The sequence below is a fragment of the Corvus cornix genome, chromosome 8, assembly GCF_000738735.6.
Source record: "Corvus cornix cornix isolate S_Up_H32 chromosome 8, ASM73873v5, whole genome shotgun sequence".
Taxonomy (NCBI): Eukaryota; Metazoa; Chordata; class Aves; order Passeriformes; family Corvidae; genus Corvus; species Corvus cornix.
The window spans coordinates 27,843,965-27,858,984 of NC_046338.1; the positions used below are offsets into that span (position 1 = coordinate 27,843,965).

At 42.7% G+C, this 15,020-nt stretch overlaps 1 protein-coding gene across 5 annotated transcripts in view; it reads right to left on the bottom strand.

Annotated features, from left to right (window-relative positions):
* The window catches only part of TPR (translocated promoter region, nuclear basket protein), a 34,617-nt gene that overhangs the window by 2,361 nt on the left and 17,236 nt on the right, over nt 1-15,020 (bottom strand). The window contains exons 27-48 of one of the 5 annotated variants that reach the window (XM_039555615.1): nt 14,825-14,972; nt 14,318-14,455; nt 13,585-13,716; nt 13,195-13,325; nt 12,633-12,843; nt 12,334-12,480; nt 11,111-11,309; nt 10,259-10,464; nt 9,697-9,758; nt 8,661-8,869; nt 8,084-8,356; nt 7,152-7,294; nt 6,232-6,315; nt 5,705-5,902; nt 5,232-5,363; nt 4,614-4,704; nt 3,973-4,160; nt 3,001-3,069; nt 2,307-2,416; nt 1,555-1,661; nt 785-880; nt 484-640 (exon numbers count right to left, since the gene is read on the bottom strand). In XM_039555615.1, coding sequence (XP_039411549.1) covers nt 484-640; nt 785-880; nt 1,555-1,661; nt 2,307-2,416; nt 3,001-3,069; nt 3,973-4,160; nt 4,614-4,704; nt 5,232-5,363; nt 5,705-5,902; nt 6,232-6,315; nt 7,152-7,294; nt 8,084-8,356; nt 8,661-8,869; nt 9,697-9,758; nt 10,259-10,464; nt 11,111-11,309; nt 12,334-12,480; nt 12,633-12,843; nt 13,195-13,325; nt 13,585-13,716; nt 14,318-14,455; nt 14,825-14,972 — 3,231 coding nt within the window. Of the gene's footprint in view, nt 1-483; nt 641-784; nt 881-1,554; nt 1,662-2,306; nt 2,417-3,000; nt 3,070-3,972; nt 4,161-4,613; nt 4,705-5,231; nt 5,364-5,704; nt 5,903-6,231; nt 6,316-7,151; nt 7,301-8,083; nt 8,357-8,660; nt 8,870-9,696; nt 9,759-10,258; nt 10,465-11,110; nt 11,310-12,333; nt 12,481-12,632; nt 12,844-13,194; nt 13,326-13,584; nt 13,717-14,317; nt 14,456-14,824; nt 14,973-15,020 lie in introns of all 5 variants that reach the window. The other 4 variants (XM_039555614.1, XM_039555617.1, XM_039555616.1 and 1 more) reach the window with 4 other exon arrangements.

Genomic DNA, 15,020 nt, shown 5'->3' on the forward strand with positions numbered 1-15,020 from the left:
TATAAACTATCCCCTTTTGGATCTTTACTTCATCATAATTCAACATACAGCAATTATTATAAATATTAAAAGTTGCACTTGTAAAGCAAAAGACAAAATTATTTGTCTACAAAATTCAGTAAGAACTCCTTATTCCACCCTGATGCTTCATCTTTTGTACATGCACTGTCTTGACTGGGTGACTTAGCCATATATGTGTGCTTTGCATGAAGCGTGATTTTCTGTATTACACAGGAATACCTTAGTCTTTATTCTGCAAACTGATCCTTCAACCCATGTCTTGCCATCAGTATTTGACTACTGCAGACTCCTCTGCATTCTTAAAAAATGTAATTTTTTTTTTTGGTGACTTTTATATTAACTTTGTTAAATCCCAAGGAGAAAATCAGCAGAAAACACCATTACCAAACGCTGTCTGAGCTGCCCCTGAGTGACAATGAACATGCCAGAAGCGCTACCAAAACCAAAACAGTGGTGCTTTACCCTTCAGACTCCGCCTCTGCGAAGACCTCATCGGCATCGTCGCCGGCGCCGGGCTCGGTGGTGGTGGACAGGCTGCCAGTGGAGGTGGTGACCATGGGCACGGACTGGGACGCGTGCTCCGAGGCGTCGGCCGAGGCGCTCTCTGTGAACACCGTCACTGCGGGGAGCACAGGCAGCCTCAGCCCCTGCCCACAGAGCCCCTGCCCGGGACAGGCAGCTCAGGGACAGGCTGCCCTGTGCTCCTGAGGCATAATCATGGGGAATTATTCCCTGCTTTGCTCTGCAAACCCCTGCCTCTTACCTGGTGCTGCTACTTGTAATGGTGTTGTGGGGACACTACGACCCCCTGATTCCTCCTCGTGGGCAAGGAACAGTGGGGTTTCATACATCCCTAAACCTGCAACACAAAGTTCCAGTGACAATCTATCCAAATAAGCAGCTAAAAAAAAAGGATTAACTGATGTCTTCCCTCTGAACACTTGATGAAATCCAGCCACTTGTATTTAAGCAGATTTTTGTTATTTTGTTTTGACTTACTGTCAGAGCTGGTCGTAATTTATTGGAAGGTAAAACCTTGATGAAAATATTACTGCTTGTTTTTTAACTTTCATCCTTGCCTTATGCCATTATTTTGCTGTGAGCTGTCTCCAGAGAACAGCCTGTGTTCCATGCCAACAGGGATGCCAGGGAAAGGGACAGATTCAGACCAACAACAAGCACAACAGCTTGGCCATCTCTGAGCAGGTAAGGATATAGCCCAAAGATTTCTTTGCATTTGCTGTTTTCCCCTATTGTTTCACTACAGGGAAGCTACAACCAACAGTAAAATTGAAGTTAAAAACCATTCCTTCAATATTTCATTCAATTTCAAAATCCTAACACAACTAAAAATGTAGCAGTTTGAAGAAAACACCTTCTCACTTTCTGTTATTCTTTCTCTGCTGACAATTATTTATGAGTTGCAGGTTTCCACACTTCAACAATTTCCTGAAGCAGAACTGTGTTTTGTTGACTGAATTATCTCTTTTTCACTCAAAGACCCGTGGAAAAGAGAGCCCAGAACTACTTTACCTCCTTGTGATGCCAGCTGCCCAAGATCAGAGTGACTGGAGCTGGTTTGTGGCATATCTTCAGGGGGCCCAAATCTGAACCGAGGAACTCCAGCTACCTGGGGGGAACTGGCAAAATACAGACTTAAGGAATTCTGCAAATTCCCCAAAGATGGGGGCAGGGGGGAAGAACTTTCTGACCAAGAGAACAAATCATGCATGAGACAAAATGAACTAATACTGACCATAAAAATCAGCTGAGCTACTGCTAAATAAACAGCAATTAGCTTCTCAAATTATTGGGAATGCATTCAAAATCAGTAGAACACTCCTGATGAGAATATTCTTTACTTATCCGTTCTATGAACTCTCAGAATTTTAAGTGGATTGCTGGACATGTCCAGAACATCCCAAAGCAAAAATGGAGCTAACTTTTCCTACTTTTATTGGCAGTATTAATGGGGAGAGAGGAAGAATGAGGAAGGAAATCAGATATAACATTTTTTTGTTTGTTTAATGTCTTCTTAGATCACCAAGTTACAATACACTGGAGATTATTCACTTCCTAATTTGCTGATCAGTTATATGACACACAATTCAAACAATAATTACTTATCTGCACATGCAGCTATCCATCCTACTACCTAGCATGTTACTCCAATCACAAGTTCATTTAATGTAAATTTATTTTCATTCCACTGGAAAATAGAAATAAAACAAATAAAGAATAGAGAAAAGCCTTTTTTTTTGCCTTTTTCTTTTCACACTACTTACTGAATGGCTTCTGCAAATCCATCTGTACGATGTGGAACTACAAGAGTTGGTGTGCTTGGAACTGTTCTGTCCTCATCATCAAAGAAGTGCTGCTGCTGGAAAAAAAGAGACTGATATGAGAGCCTACAATGTATTTCCAGTTTTTACCAGCTGAGATACAGGCTGATTTTTCCACACAGTCCAGCAAAACAAAGACAGATTTAGCTCTGACAAAATTCTTGTTTAATTTCCGACATGAAAAGCTGATGCCTTTGATCTCACAAAAGGTACTTCAGTCAGTCAGTCTCTTTTCTCTCACTGAACCTGCATTTGTTCTGCCAAATACAGCTGAATAAAGGGTTCAAAATTAGCTGATGGGACAGCATAAACTAGCCTTGTTCCTTTAGGATGAGCCTGAACCCAGCATGACTTTTTCCAGCAACATAGCCACTGTGACTGACTCTAAAAACAAGTAAAACCACCTTAAACAAAACCAATTGAGCCTCTTTTGAAGTCTTTTACTTCCTGGGAGTTTTCTAGTCCTTGCCTTCCATTAACACAGGAATTAACAGGAGTAGGATATTTTCTGCAAGACTACAGAAACCATCCCCCCCTGAAATCAGCAGCCAGGCTTCTTTAACAACCAAAATAAACCCCAAGAATTAGGAATGTTCCCTCAAAGCAGGTCTTTAGTAGTAGATTTTGATACACTCACCATTCCACCTATCCCAGGGGTCAGCTGAAGTCCTCGCCCCACCGACTGTCTTCGAGTCATCTGGATTCTCTTTATGGGAAAGAAAAGAGGGAAGCAGTGTAAATGTGGTCCCATAATTCTAACAACATACAAGCATTCAGTCAGAGCCAAGGGCAGCAGCTAATTGAGCAAATATAGCAATCATCATGAAATCACAGAATATCCTGCGCTGGAAGGGACCCACAAGGATCATCAAGAACAACCCCTGCATGCAGGACAGCCCCAAGAAATCCAGGAAGAGCCTGAGAGCGCTGTCCAAACACTCCTGGAGCTCTGGCAGTCTTGGGGCCATGAGCAGGCTCCCTGGGGAGCCTGTTCAGTGCCCCACCACCCTCTGGGGTACAATGTGTATATTCTGGGCAAGTGACAGTAACATTCTACTCAAGTCTCTACCGAATACAGAAAACTGGCACACAGAAATATTGTGATCCCAAGTCTCAGCCCAAGTTAATGGTAAAGGATCGTTTCAGTCAGGATATGTTTGAAGAATTCCTGTTTTTAATTTACAAAATTTACAAAAAATTTACAGGTCTTCAACAAAGCATACTCATGGGTCAGGCACTGACTGTGAAAGGTTTAACTTGGAAAATAAATGGCAGCATTCCTTTGCCCCATCTACATTGGGGAAGAGACTCATAAAAACCTTCCAATGTGAGCTACAACCTGGTCAAGAAAAGCTTTTTTAGTGAAAATATCATCAGCCCCTGACTGACATAGCACTGGTATAATATAGTAAGAATTCCAAGATAAGAAGCAGTAAGGCACTTGGGATGGATTTATATGTTCCCTGTCCAGACATTAAGTCACTTTGCTCAGCTACCATTTCTAGGGTGCTGAACAGCTGGCAACTTTTTTCCCCAATGGATTTTATTTATAAGAAACCATACAGTAATTTTTTTCAAAGTCTTCTGAGGTGTCGGAGCTGGTTTGTACCTGCACTGGGGGCCCCAGCTCCTGGGGAGGGGCGTGGATGGTGAGCCGTGGGGGCAGAGGGTGCGGTGGCCTCCTTGGGGACTGCGGGGGCCGTGGGCCCTGGCGCTCGGATGCCGATGACGGCTGCTGCTGCTCCCTCGGGCTCTCGTGGGGAAACGTGGACTCTGCAGCACTTGTGCTACCTTCTCCTACAACACAAATACACAGGGGGAAACCTTAGGAACCACGTTGAAAACATGAAGGCAAATCTTCCAATTCTGCCACGAATTAACACCTTTCTTCCCTTGCAAGCCTGGGGACAGCCCAGTATTGTTATTTAAAACCATTTAAAGAGGACTTCAGTCAGCTACAACAGCAGCACTGAAACCAAGCATTAACTATTAAGGTGCTGATTTAGAGACAGATTAATCCATGGAGCCATTCAACTTCCACAGCAACCACAGCTTGCAGGATTTTCAATGGAATTTAGAATAAATCCAGAAAAGAACATTTCAAAAGAATCCACATTGCAGGTTGAAATGGCCTTTAGTATTTCACTTATAATTTTACTTTTAAGTGGAGATTTTTACACATGGAAAATAGCCTCTACATTTCCCTCCCCCTACATACCCAGACTGTGAAAAAACATGGAATAACTATACCACTGTTTTGGGAATCTGCTGCCCTTTGGTTGCTTTCAGCTCCTCCCATGCTCTCCTCAGTCTCTGTTCCAGGATCTGTACCATCAGCACCCTAAAACCCCACATAAACAGGGTATGACTAAACAAATTATAGGTTGTAAAGAGACTATAAAAGCAGTACAAAAGTATTCAGAAAGTAAACGAAGTCAAATATATGACAATCTTAAAAGATTTCTGTACATATCTATAGCATTAGGTAAACATATTCTCAACTGTATGAGATTTCAGAAGTTTTGAGTACCTGTGCATACACAAACCTGAACAATGTAGCCACCATCATTTAATAACAACAGACAGTGAAATAACCAGCTCTTGAAAAGCGTCACCAGCTTTGCAACCACAGTATTTGCTGCTGGCTGCTGTGCTTTGTATTTTCATTCAGCCCTCTTAAAAATTCCAAGTTGATTTTTCTTGTGAAAACACCAGTTACAAGAAATTACCATCACCCAGTAGCAGTCTCCACTTTTGGGGATGAATTCACACCAAGATTTTCTCTTCCGAGCATTCACATCTGTGCATTACAGCACCAATTTGTTGCAAGAAATTTAACAGGCTATAAAAGAAAGGTACAAATCTCACCTCAGCATCGTCTGCTTCATATCCATCATTGCCATCAGCACTACCAGTTCCTTCATTGCTGTCGTCACCTTCATCTCCCATCCCCGTGTCTTCATCATCATCCTCATCCTCCTCTTCCTCATCGTCATAATCCTGTGATGAGACAACAAAAGAGCCTTAGGGAAGTGCAGAAAGGGGAGTGGAATAGGCTGGATGTGGTGCACAGATCAACACCCACCCAGACACTCCCTGTCTCCTTCTTCAACAGGACAAGGGTAGGAAAGAAGATGGAAAAGCCTGAGGGTTCAGATAAAGGAAGGTAAAAGAAAAATTAAAGGTGAATTAGCAGGTAGCTTTAAAACACTGCAGATTCAGGCAATGTAAATACAGACCACTTACACAGTCAGAAATAGTTTGATTAAATTAGTCCTGCCTGGTGAGTTTTACAGTTGATGAAAGGCAAAATCATAAAGGAATTCCATGGTAATACATACTTCCTGCTCCCCTTCATTTTCTTCATCATCATCTTCATCATCACTATCAATTACAATGACATCATCTCTCTTGGACTGGCCATCCTGAGATGAAGTGGTGTTTTGTTGGTCTGACTGAAGGGATCCGAGATCTATTGGGATAGACTGGGAAGTCTCCTCGCTGTCCTCCATGGCAGCGTACTCCCCCTGGGTCACACCCTGCCAAAGACCAAAGGCAATCACCAGAACAAACAAAATTAAATGCACCATGTACAACAGCAAGAGAACCCGACTCTGATGCTCAGAGGACAAACAGTTATTGCTGTTCCTCAAAAACTGACCAGAGTAAAGGACAAGAAAGAATGTGATAGGTGACTTAGTGACTGAACAGTGCAAGTCTAAACTTTAAAACATTTTAAGTGGTTTCCATGGAGGAGACCACTTAAACTTGCAGGATTCCATTTGCGATTTCACTTCCAAATATACTGAGAGTTTGGGGGGCAGATGGCTATTTCTGCTGAAGATGTGGGCTTTTCAAATATGCTTACTTCTCCAATGGAGTCTTGTGAGTCTTGATTGTATGTTTGTGCCTCCACCTCTCCATCAGTGCTCTCTTCTGCTGTCACTTCCTCCTGGAAGAAAAAATATTTTTCTCATTTAAAACACATCATTAGCCCTAAACATGTTTGAGATTTTATTTTACTTGTTATAAAAAAAAAAAAAAAAAAATTATCTTTTCCCACAAAGATTATGGGCAGCATTTTCTCCCCCTTCCTTAGCAATGCTTTTATCAAGAACCTCACTTCCCTGCCCTGGAGAAATACAACTTCCCCAGTCCACTGGACCTCAGCATCCCGCAATTTTTTCAGGACAAGAAATGAATCATCAAAGTTTCCCATTCTAACTCCAGCCTCCCAGATTCTTAAGTGATAATGTTCTTACACAATCCTGCCCTTTTCCTGTTATGAACATCCCTCTGGCACAGAGTTAATAAAACATCTTTGGCTTCCTTAACACTGTTCATGAGTGGCCTGCTGTGAGGTTCTGTCTCAATTTCATCCCTTTTTCACAGCACATCCCAAATCCCTCACACCAGCATTCACATGCATCTTCTGTAGGCTTTTCTAGCAACTCATCTTTGCTTCCCATCTCCTCAAATACACTGTTTGTCCAGAATTACTGTGGATAAAGATCTTCCAAACCACACTGAAAGAAGTTTGAACTTCTTCCTCCTCAATCCTAGAATATGGCCCTCTCTCTTCCATCCTACAGGTTAAGATTTACGTCATTCATTCTAACTGGTTTAACCTCTGCCTTTTTAGATATCCAAATATAACTGTTTCCTCCCCAAGAGATTAGAAAGTCAATTAAGAATTCACTGATTTGCTCTGAAGTAACACATTTGCTCTTCCCATTAAAATCCTACAAAGGGATAGATGAAGTAGTAGAACTTCATGTTTGTGCAAACCTCAGGTCCAACTCTCTGCAGGATTCTCAGTTTCTTTGAATGAGGTGCATCCACTGTTTCCTCAGAGATCTGGTCCGAGTTCTCCACGGTGTTGTCCTCCTCTTCCTCTCGGGAGCGTTTAGACAGCGAGGAACTGGGGGTAGCTGAAACTTCAAAGCCTCTCAGTTATTTTCAGAACAACATATGTACAAACCAGAAATCAAAAGCTTTGGTATTTTCCTCTGAAGATCACCTCTATTTCTGCACTGAATGACAACAATCAAAATCACAGTGAGCTGTTTCCTAGGCCATGAAAACATCAACCCCTTTAGTTACAAGTCTTAAGCTCTCAGGCCTTTCTTCACAACTTAACTGACCCTAACTATAAGCCTCAGGGTACAACTCAACTATTTCTTCCAACATCTTTGCTTTGGACAAGTACACCTAAAAATTTAACAGAGTTTCAGATGCAAACAGAAAACCCCAACAGTTTGCAGAAATGGTTCTTTTGGGGAACAAATATTCTATTTACACTGCATAGGACAAACAGATGTGCAACAGTGAAATACAGTGAGTAGCTTTAGAGTACCGCCTCTGTTTTAAATTCAAGCTTAAGTAGCTTACTCATGGCTCCTAAAATGAACCTTGCTCACAGTGCCACGAAAGAGAGCCAGCGAGGTTTAATGTACTAAACTCTAAAGCTGCTCTGAATAAGACAAACACAAAGTTTCATTTTCTTTCTACCTTAAGGAATGCAGTGCCAACAGCATTTCAGAGGCCCCATTTCTGACAGTTCAGGAAGGAAGCCTAACTTCCAAAGTTCTTAAAACGTGCAGTAAACTAAGGGAGGGAGAAAAGGCACGCACTGAAGTGAGGCCTGGTTTGCCAAGGGTCTAACTGGAGCTACTTACAGGGAACTGTTGAGCAAAGCAGGCCTACCAAACGACACCAACCTGTGCCAAACACGGCTGTGGAGGTGGAGGGCCTCTCTATCTGGGAGCTCTGCACCACCTCCAGGATGGCAGCGGCTGGCTCCTGAGCTGCAGGCTCCATCTGAGCGTGGCTTTGCTGGGTGGGCTGCACAAATGCAGTGGCCTGTGTCTGCTGCTGCACAGTCAGGATGGGCTGGGCCAGGGAAGTCTGCACGTTGGGGCTGGTGGAGCGCACGGAGCCGCTGGCGCTCCCGAACACTGGGACGTGCTCCACGGGTCCCTCCGACTGCATGGCTGGAAGGCAAACAGCAGCACAGTCAGGGTCTTCACTCATCCAGCACGGCTCACATTCTCCCTCTCAGGCTGCCCTCAACAAGCACAAGCAGTGCTTTGCAGATGAATTAATGTTATGCACATCTCCAGCTGAGGAAGCGCCAACTTTGCTGCAAATAGAATGGTCATGCAAGCGCAACACTCCAAGACGTGCAGGGACAATGACACCGGGAGGCCCTTCCAAACTGACTACCACCACCATTTCAAGGCAAAAAGGTAGCACTTTTGAGTACCGAGGATCCTTGTACTACAATCAAAAGCTCACCTTCCTGAGTCTCCACCTGTGTTGTTGGCATAACTGTGGCTGTGGGGGTAGTGGTGGGATTGGTGACTGTGGCAGGAGTCACCATTGGACGGATGCTGGCCCTTGGAGTAGACTTATTCCCAGCTATGGCAGCAGCAGTCACTTTACTGGGAGTTGACACAACAGGAGTTGGTTTAATGTTTGCTGTTGGGGGATCTGAAGTGCTGGCACTGAAAAACAGGACATTGGTTTCATCACGGTACAGAAAGCAGATTTTAAAAATAACAAATATATTCTCATAGCCAGAAGCACTCTTTCTTAAAGCTTTTACATTTAAAAGCCTGACAACAGCATAAGGAATTGTCTTCCAAACTTTTTATAGCTGAAAGAAGAGAGACATACTACGCCATCAATACCATTTTATCCATCTTGGAGGACTGACAGATTTCTTCCAAGGTAATCAAGTAGGAATCTAGATCAAAATGTTCGTACTGTTGGCTGTGCTGGGACTTTTATTACAGTGAGTAACACACCTTACATCAAAACTGATTCACTCAATACAGAGCAACAGCATCTCTTGGCTGAGACAAGGGGCAGCCAAATTTGTGGAGACATTTTTGAAAGCCTTGCTGTCTAAAGGATGCAGTTTTAACAGCTGAGAGGGAGTTTGTTATCCCAACTCACAGCAACATTTCCCATTTCAAAGCTTAGGCGTTTGACTATTTTATCTGTCATTAGAGTTATCTGTTCAGTCCATTTCTCATTCTTGCACAAGGAAGATCCTTCCCAAAACCAAAAAGGCTAGTTAACAATCAAAATTATATTATCAAAGTTAACAATCAACTTCAAAAATCTTGAAGTCTGAAAACATTTTAAAAAATCTTCCACGTTTCCCAGATACCATGTTCCTGGTGGTTAATACGGCAGTTTACAGCTTAAAAGCTCTATTGATTACACGTAGCTGAGGAGGAATGTATTATGTCAATCAGTATCTTCCCAGTTGTGATAAAGCCAAGAAATATCAACCACAGAAACTCTGCAAAGCCCTTGAACTCACATTCCTCTTTCACCTGAAGCTGGAGTAGACTTGAGTGAGATTTGCCTCTGCTGTTCCGGGACCTATTAGGTAAGGAACAGAAAGATCATGTCATGTACACATGAAACAGAGCAGGCAACAAGGAAAACACTTCAGCACTTTGCTAACAAGTCTGTGAGAGAAATGTTTGCTGGGCATTTACCTGAGCAGACTCCATAATTATGGCAAATTCCCCAAACCAAATCATACTAGCCATACCAAGGCTGGAATACAATTTCGTAATTGCTCAGGTATTTTCTGAAGCTTTGAGACATGAACCTGTTATACTGAATGCATCGGTAAAACACAAAAGATAGAGGGCAGAGTGTGAACAGCTCCTTGGCTGATTCACAGCAAATGACAGAACTGCCTGCTTGTTGGCACTGGGAATTCTGATTAGGGCAGGGAATTTAAATTAAGTTCTGAATCCTTCCTGAAACCAGCCTGTGTATTTCCAAGAGCAGGGCACGGTGGCACCTGAGTCCAGGCTAGGCACTGGTGGCCTGGCTGCTGTCCCAGGGCTGCCTGTCAGGACTTTTTGTACCTTGTTTGTGGACTCCGGGGGCTCGTCCCGCTGCTCGTGGTGCCTCTCCTGCTGCTCCCGGAGCTCCCTCTCCAGGCGGCAGATCCGCCCCTCGTACTGGGACTTCAGGGCGCTCATCCGCACCTCCAGCTCCGTCTTCTGCTCCTCCAAGGAGCTGCTCTTCTGCTTCCACTCCTCATTTTCCTTTGTGAGCTGTTCCTTAGTACCTGGTGGAACAGGAAAGGGTTCAGCCTCGCTGAATCTGCACACTGAATGCCTGGGTGTTTTACCAGGTCACTGAAGTGTTCTGAAATCCTAAAAATGTTAAGCTACAAGAGGAAATCTGGGAGGCAATTATGCCATTTTTCTATTTAATTGCAATTAAAAAAAAAGAAACCAAAGGTAGAAAAATATATAATAAATATGGATAAATAAAAAACTTAAACAAGTAGTCCCAAAAGAACACGATGTTTTCTGCAAGCTCTTACACCATCATTCCTCTCAGTGACATTTAAAAACAGAGGAGACAATGTGTTTTGCACCTGTACATTTAGGGAAGGGGAGAATTACCCAAGCTGTTACTAGGGCCAATCTGCTCTAATCAACAGAAGGATCAAAAATGGGGGTTATCATGTTGGCTGGCCAAAAGTAAGCAAAACTTTTTCTATGTCCAGTGTACACAGCTAGTTATGTACCTCTAGCATCCCTGGAGGAATTCAATTTCAAACTTTAGAACAATTCCTGCAGCATCTAGCCTAGAAAACACTTTTCAGTAAAATATGAAGCAGGCCATATTTCACAAGCATCCTGTCTAAAGGTTTTTCCATAGAAATAATCAAAAATCTCTAAGGACAGAAAAAACAATTATAATACCAGCTAACTGTGCAATTTTCTGCTTGGCTGCAAGCAAGGTCTTCCTAGTTTTCTCTTCCTTCTCGGTGATCTGTTGCCTGAGCTGCTCTTCTTGAGTAGTCTTCTCTTGTAGATCTTGATGGAAACGGGCCAGTTCTGCCTGTAGCTGCATTATCTGCTCCTGGAGATTTCTAACTTCAGTTTCCTTTTCTGTTACTGTCTAGGGAGAGAGAAAGATTGCAATTGTTGGCCACAACCAACAACTCTGGCAAATACAGAGCCCAAGTTCCAAGGAGCTGGTATTAGCTGGCCACTGGATTAGGGTTAAAAGGCTTCTTATCAACAACAGGAGTTCAGTCCTCTCTGAACGCAAGAGCTGAAGAACAGCATTCTCTTCCCACTTATTCCAGGAAATAGTGTGAGACACACTAGACACAGGATTCAAAGCAGGCTTAAGATCCCTCTTTCCCAAGAACGTAGAGGCCACTTCCCATATTTCTGTGACATGCATTAAAACACCCTCCCATTCTTCACTTGTAGGAACCCAGAATGCAGAGAACATTTCTCTGCCTGTTTTGAAGGGTTCTACCCCCCTGGACAACACTGGTTTTGACCTTTGTCCTTGGAGAAAATTGCCTACCCTCTGGGAAGAATTAGAATCTACACTGGTGTGAACTAGGTTATAGAATACTAGGTAAGATTGTCACAGGGTGAAAAATTTAGAGGATTTGGGTTTGTTAATATAGTAAATAGATAAAAGCAAAAAACATCAAAATGGAGGATTGTTGTTCTCCAGACCGTCTTCTTCTACTGCTCCATATTCTGCAGTAGAAGTAGTTTGGGATGATTGGATAAAGAATTCCGCAGTTCCTGTCTACGTGACTAGATGATTATTACACACTGGTGGAAAAGTAAAAATAATGTATGCTTTTAGTGACCATTGGTTGATTTACCTTTAAAAAGGCTGTGTAATCTTGATAATTTGGCATTCTCCTGCATTCTCTGCTCTGTGCTATGTCTGGGTCACGTTAAGTGGCTCTCTGTTTCTCTGATAAGACTTAATAAACAACTATCTGAAAGCAGAGAAGGCTGAAAGTCCCGTTCATCTCTCGGACTCCTGGCAAAGACTCTAAAATTCTCCCCCATCAGGGGAGGCGTAATTAAGGCACGGTCAGTGTCATTCACTGTTACACAGTTAGGGCTGCAGTGGAGAACAGTACTCCAAAATTACTCGCTGTTCTTACCTTTTGTAAGCTTTCAACCTGAGTCTCCAAATTCTTTGTCTTCACTTCAGCTTGACCGAGAGTGTCTTTTAGCTCTTGTACTTCCTGGGCAGAAACTTGGTCTTCTTGTTGTTCTGCCAAAGGCTGAGTTGATGCTTCAGCAACCATCTGAAAGGCATCAAGGGGTACCAGGCTGAAGGGGACTATCTAATCACAATGTCATTACTTTCACAAGATGCTTTTGTGTGCCAAGTGACCGGTTTAGAAGTTCTGGGCAAACCCCAGAACTCTAAGGAATGCTCCATTTCAGTTCTATCTACCTTATCATGCTGTGCTTTCAGCTCCTCATACTGAGTCTTGTACCTGCGACCAATTTTCTTGACCTGTGTTATAGTTTTCACTTTCTCCTGTATGTCGGCCACTTTAGCATCCAGTTCTTTCTGCAAAGTGTCCTTTTCTGTTCTTATTTTAGTTACTTCATCCTTCAGGCTCTGAACAAGATTCTGGCTTGTAGTCAAAGATGCATTAGTTCTAAATGACAAGAGATCAGAGGGAGATGCAAACAAGATGCTTGAAAACATATCTACGTTTCAATATCACTTATTTATGCAACATCACAGGCATTATCTGTAGTGGATTATGTTTTCTAGGATTTTGCAATACAGAATAGAAATCATTCTACAATATATTACTTTGGAATGATTGCAGCTAATAGCTTGCAAAACATCTCTCATTTCACCTTACCTGCTTGTTATCAAGCCACTGAAAGAATACCAAAGGTTTCACAGTTACATGGAGACAAGAAATTACACTTCCACATACAGCTATAATTAGAATCTTTTGCTTTGCACAAAACCTTTTACAAATTGACTAATATCACACCTGGCAACTTCTGCTTTAAGCCTGCCTGTTTCTTCACTCATCTGTTGGACACGCTTGGCATTTGCCTCCTTCTCGGAGAGCAGCTTTCGATACTCTTCGAGATCGGTGTCCTTCTGCTGGCTCAGTAAGTGCTGAAAGAGGGAGAAAATGGGCATTTTTGTAAAATGATTACACAGTTATAGCCAGAAAATCTCTTTGAATTAGAGCCACTGCTTTTGCATTTTGATATGGAATAGCCAAATTTGAAGCTGCATGAACAAAGCTTTAACATTCAAACGTATTTCTTAGCTTTTTATTCTGCATAAGGATATGTAGCACTTTTTTTTAGTTGTTTGACTGGTGGGGCCTTTTTTTCCACACAATGTTCTTTGAAAGGAGGCATTCCCCCACCTGAGTCCGGGCTTTCCAGCGTTTAACATCCTCTTCCAAGAGCTTTTTCTCTGCCTGCAGCATCCCACTCTTCTCACTGAGCTCAGCATTCGACTCTTGCAGGGGCAGGATGTCTGCCTCGAGCTTGCGTACCTGGGAAAGCAAAGAAAGGGCTTACACTCTGCATCTCAGGAAACGGAAGGAATCCCTCAGGAAAAAGTCATGACAGAGCTTATTTCCCAACTCTCTGCCTTCCAGAGGTCAGCTAGAGGAAGAGAAAAGGACAAGGACAACAGCAGGGGATGATCTTACAGAGAAAAAAAATATTGGTACAACTTCCCAATCTTAGATGCTCACTCTCACTTTGGTACAGGAGAGATTATTAATGTTAAAATCCAAGGCACTGGATTCCATTAAAATAAGCACCATCTCCCTTTTAAACCCTTAATAAAGCTGTGGTCTGTTTTGTATGTATTCTTGTGCCATTTTTAGTTTAATTGCTGATAATATCCTTGTTCCTGCTACACCTCTAGCCACGGATAAACAATGACTTTTGGGTTCACATAAATGGAACTGAACCTCAAGCTTTCCAATGTCTTTTAAAATTCAAACTAGAAAGTTTCCTCACTAGTGTATGACTTCAAGGAATAATTAAAATCTAAATCATGTATTTACCATAACTAGCAATGGTATATCCAGACATTTAACTCATACACTGAATATCTGACAGGTTTATGTGAAGCTCAGTACTAACCTTTGCTTGTATCTGCTGTAGCTCTTGCTCCAGCCTCTCCTTCTCCTCCCTTAACATCTTGTTGGTTTCTATGAGTATGTTCATGGTCTCAGTTTTCTTCATCAATTCTTCATGCTGTGCAATAGTTTTTGCTGTTACCTGTGGAAAGATTCAACTCAGTCATTTGTTTTGCTTGCACGTGCACATCTACTCCACCTGGATCTGGTATAACGCCACCTTGGGAAGCTATCACGGCATTTGTTATCTCACATGTACATTCAAAACAAGTAAATACGACTTAAGAAGCAGGAGATGGGGGGGAAAAAAGATAAATGATCTTTTCCCTAATTGTGAGATTTTGGAATTGCCATGCTTTCTCACAAGACTCAGAACAAGACACTCCATTTTGTTATAAGGAATCCCAGTCTAAAAACCCCCAAATTCTTTTAAAAATTCATTTCTGGGCACAGGCAGCCCCCGAACAGCCCTGTACTCATTGAAATCACAAGCACTAACCCCCAGCCATACCTGCACCTTCTCCCTCTCAGCATTGAGGCTGTCCTGCAGCTCCTGGAGCTCCCTCTCCAGGTGCTCCACTCTCTGGCGGTACCGCAGGCTCTCCACCTGCGCCACCTCGAACCTCGTCTCAGCAATCTCCTTCTCCCGACGGATAAACCTGCAGGGAGGAGTTCAACACCACATCACACCAGGAAAATGTTCTCAT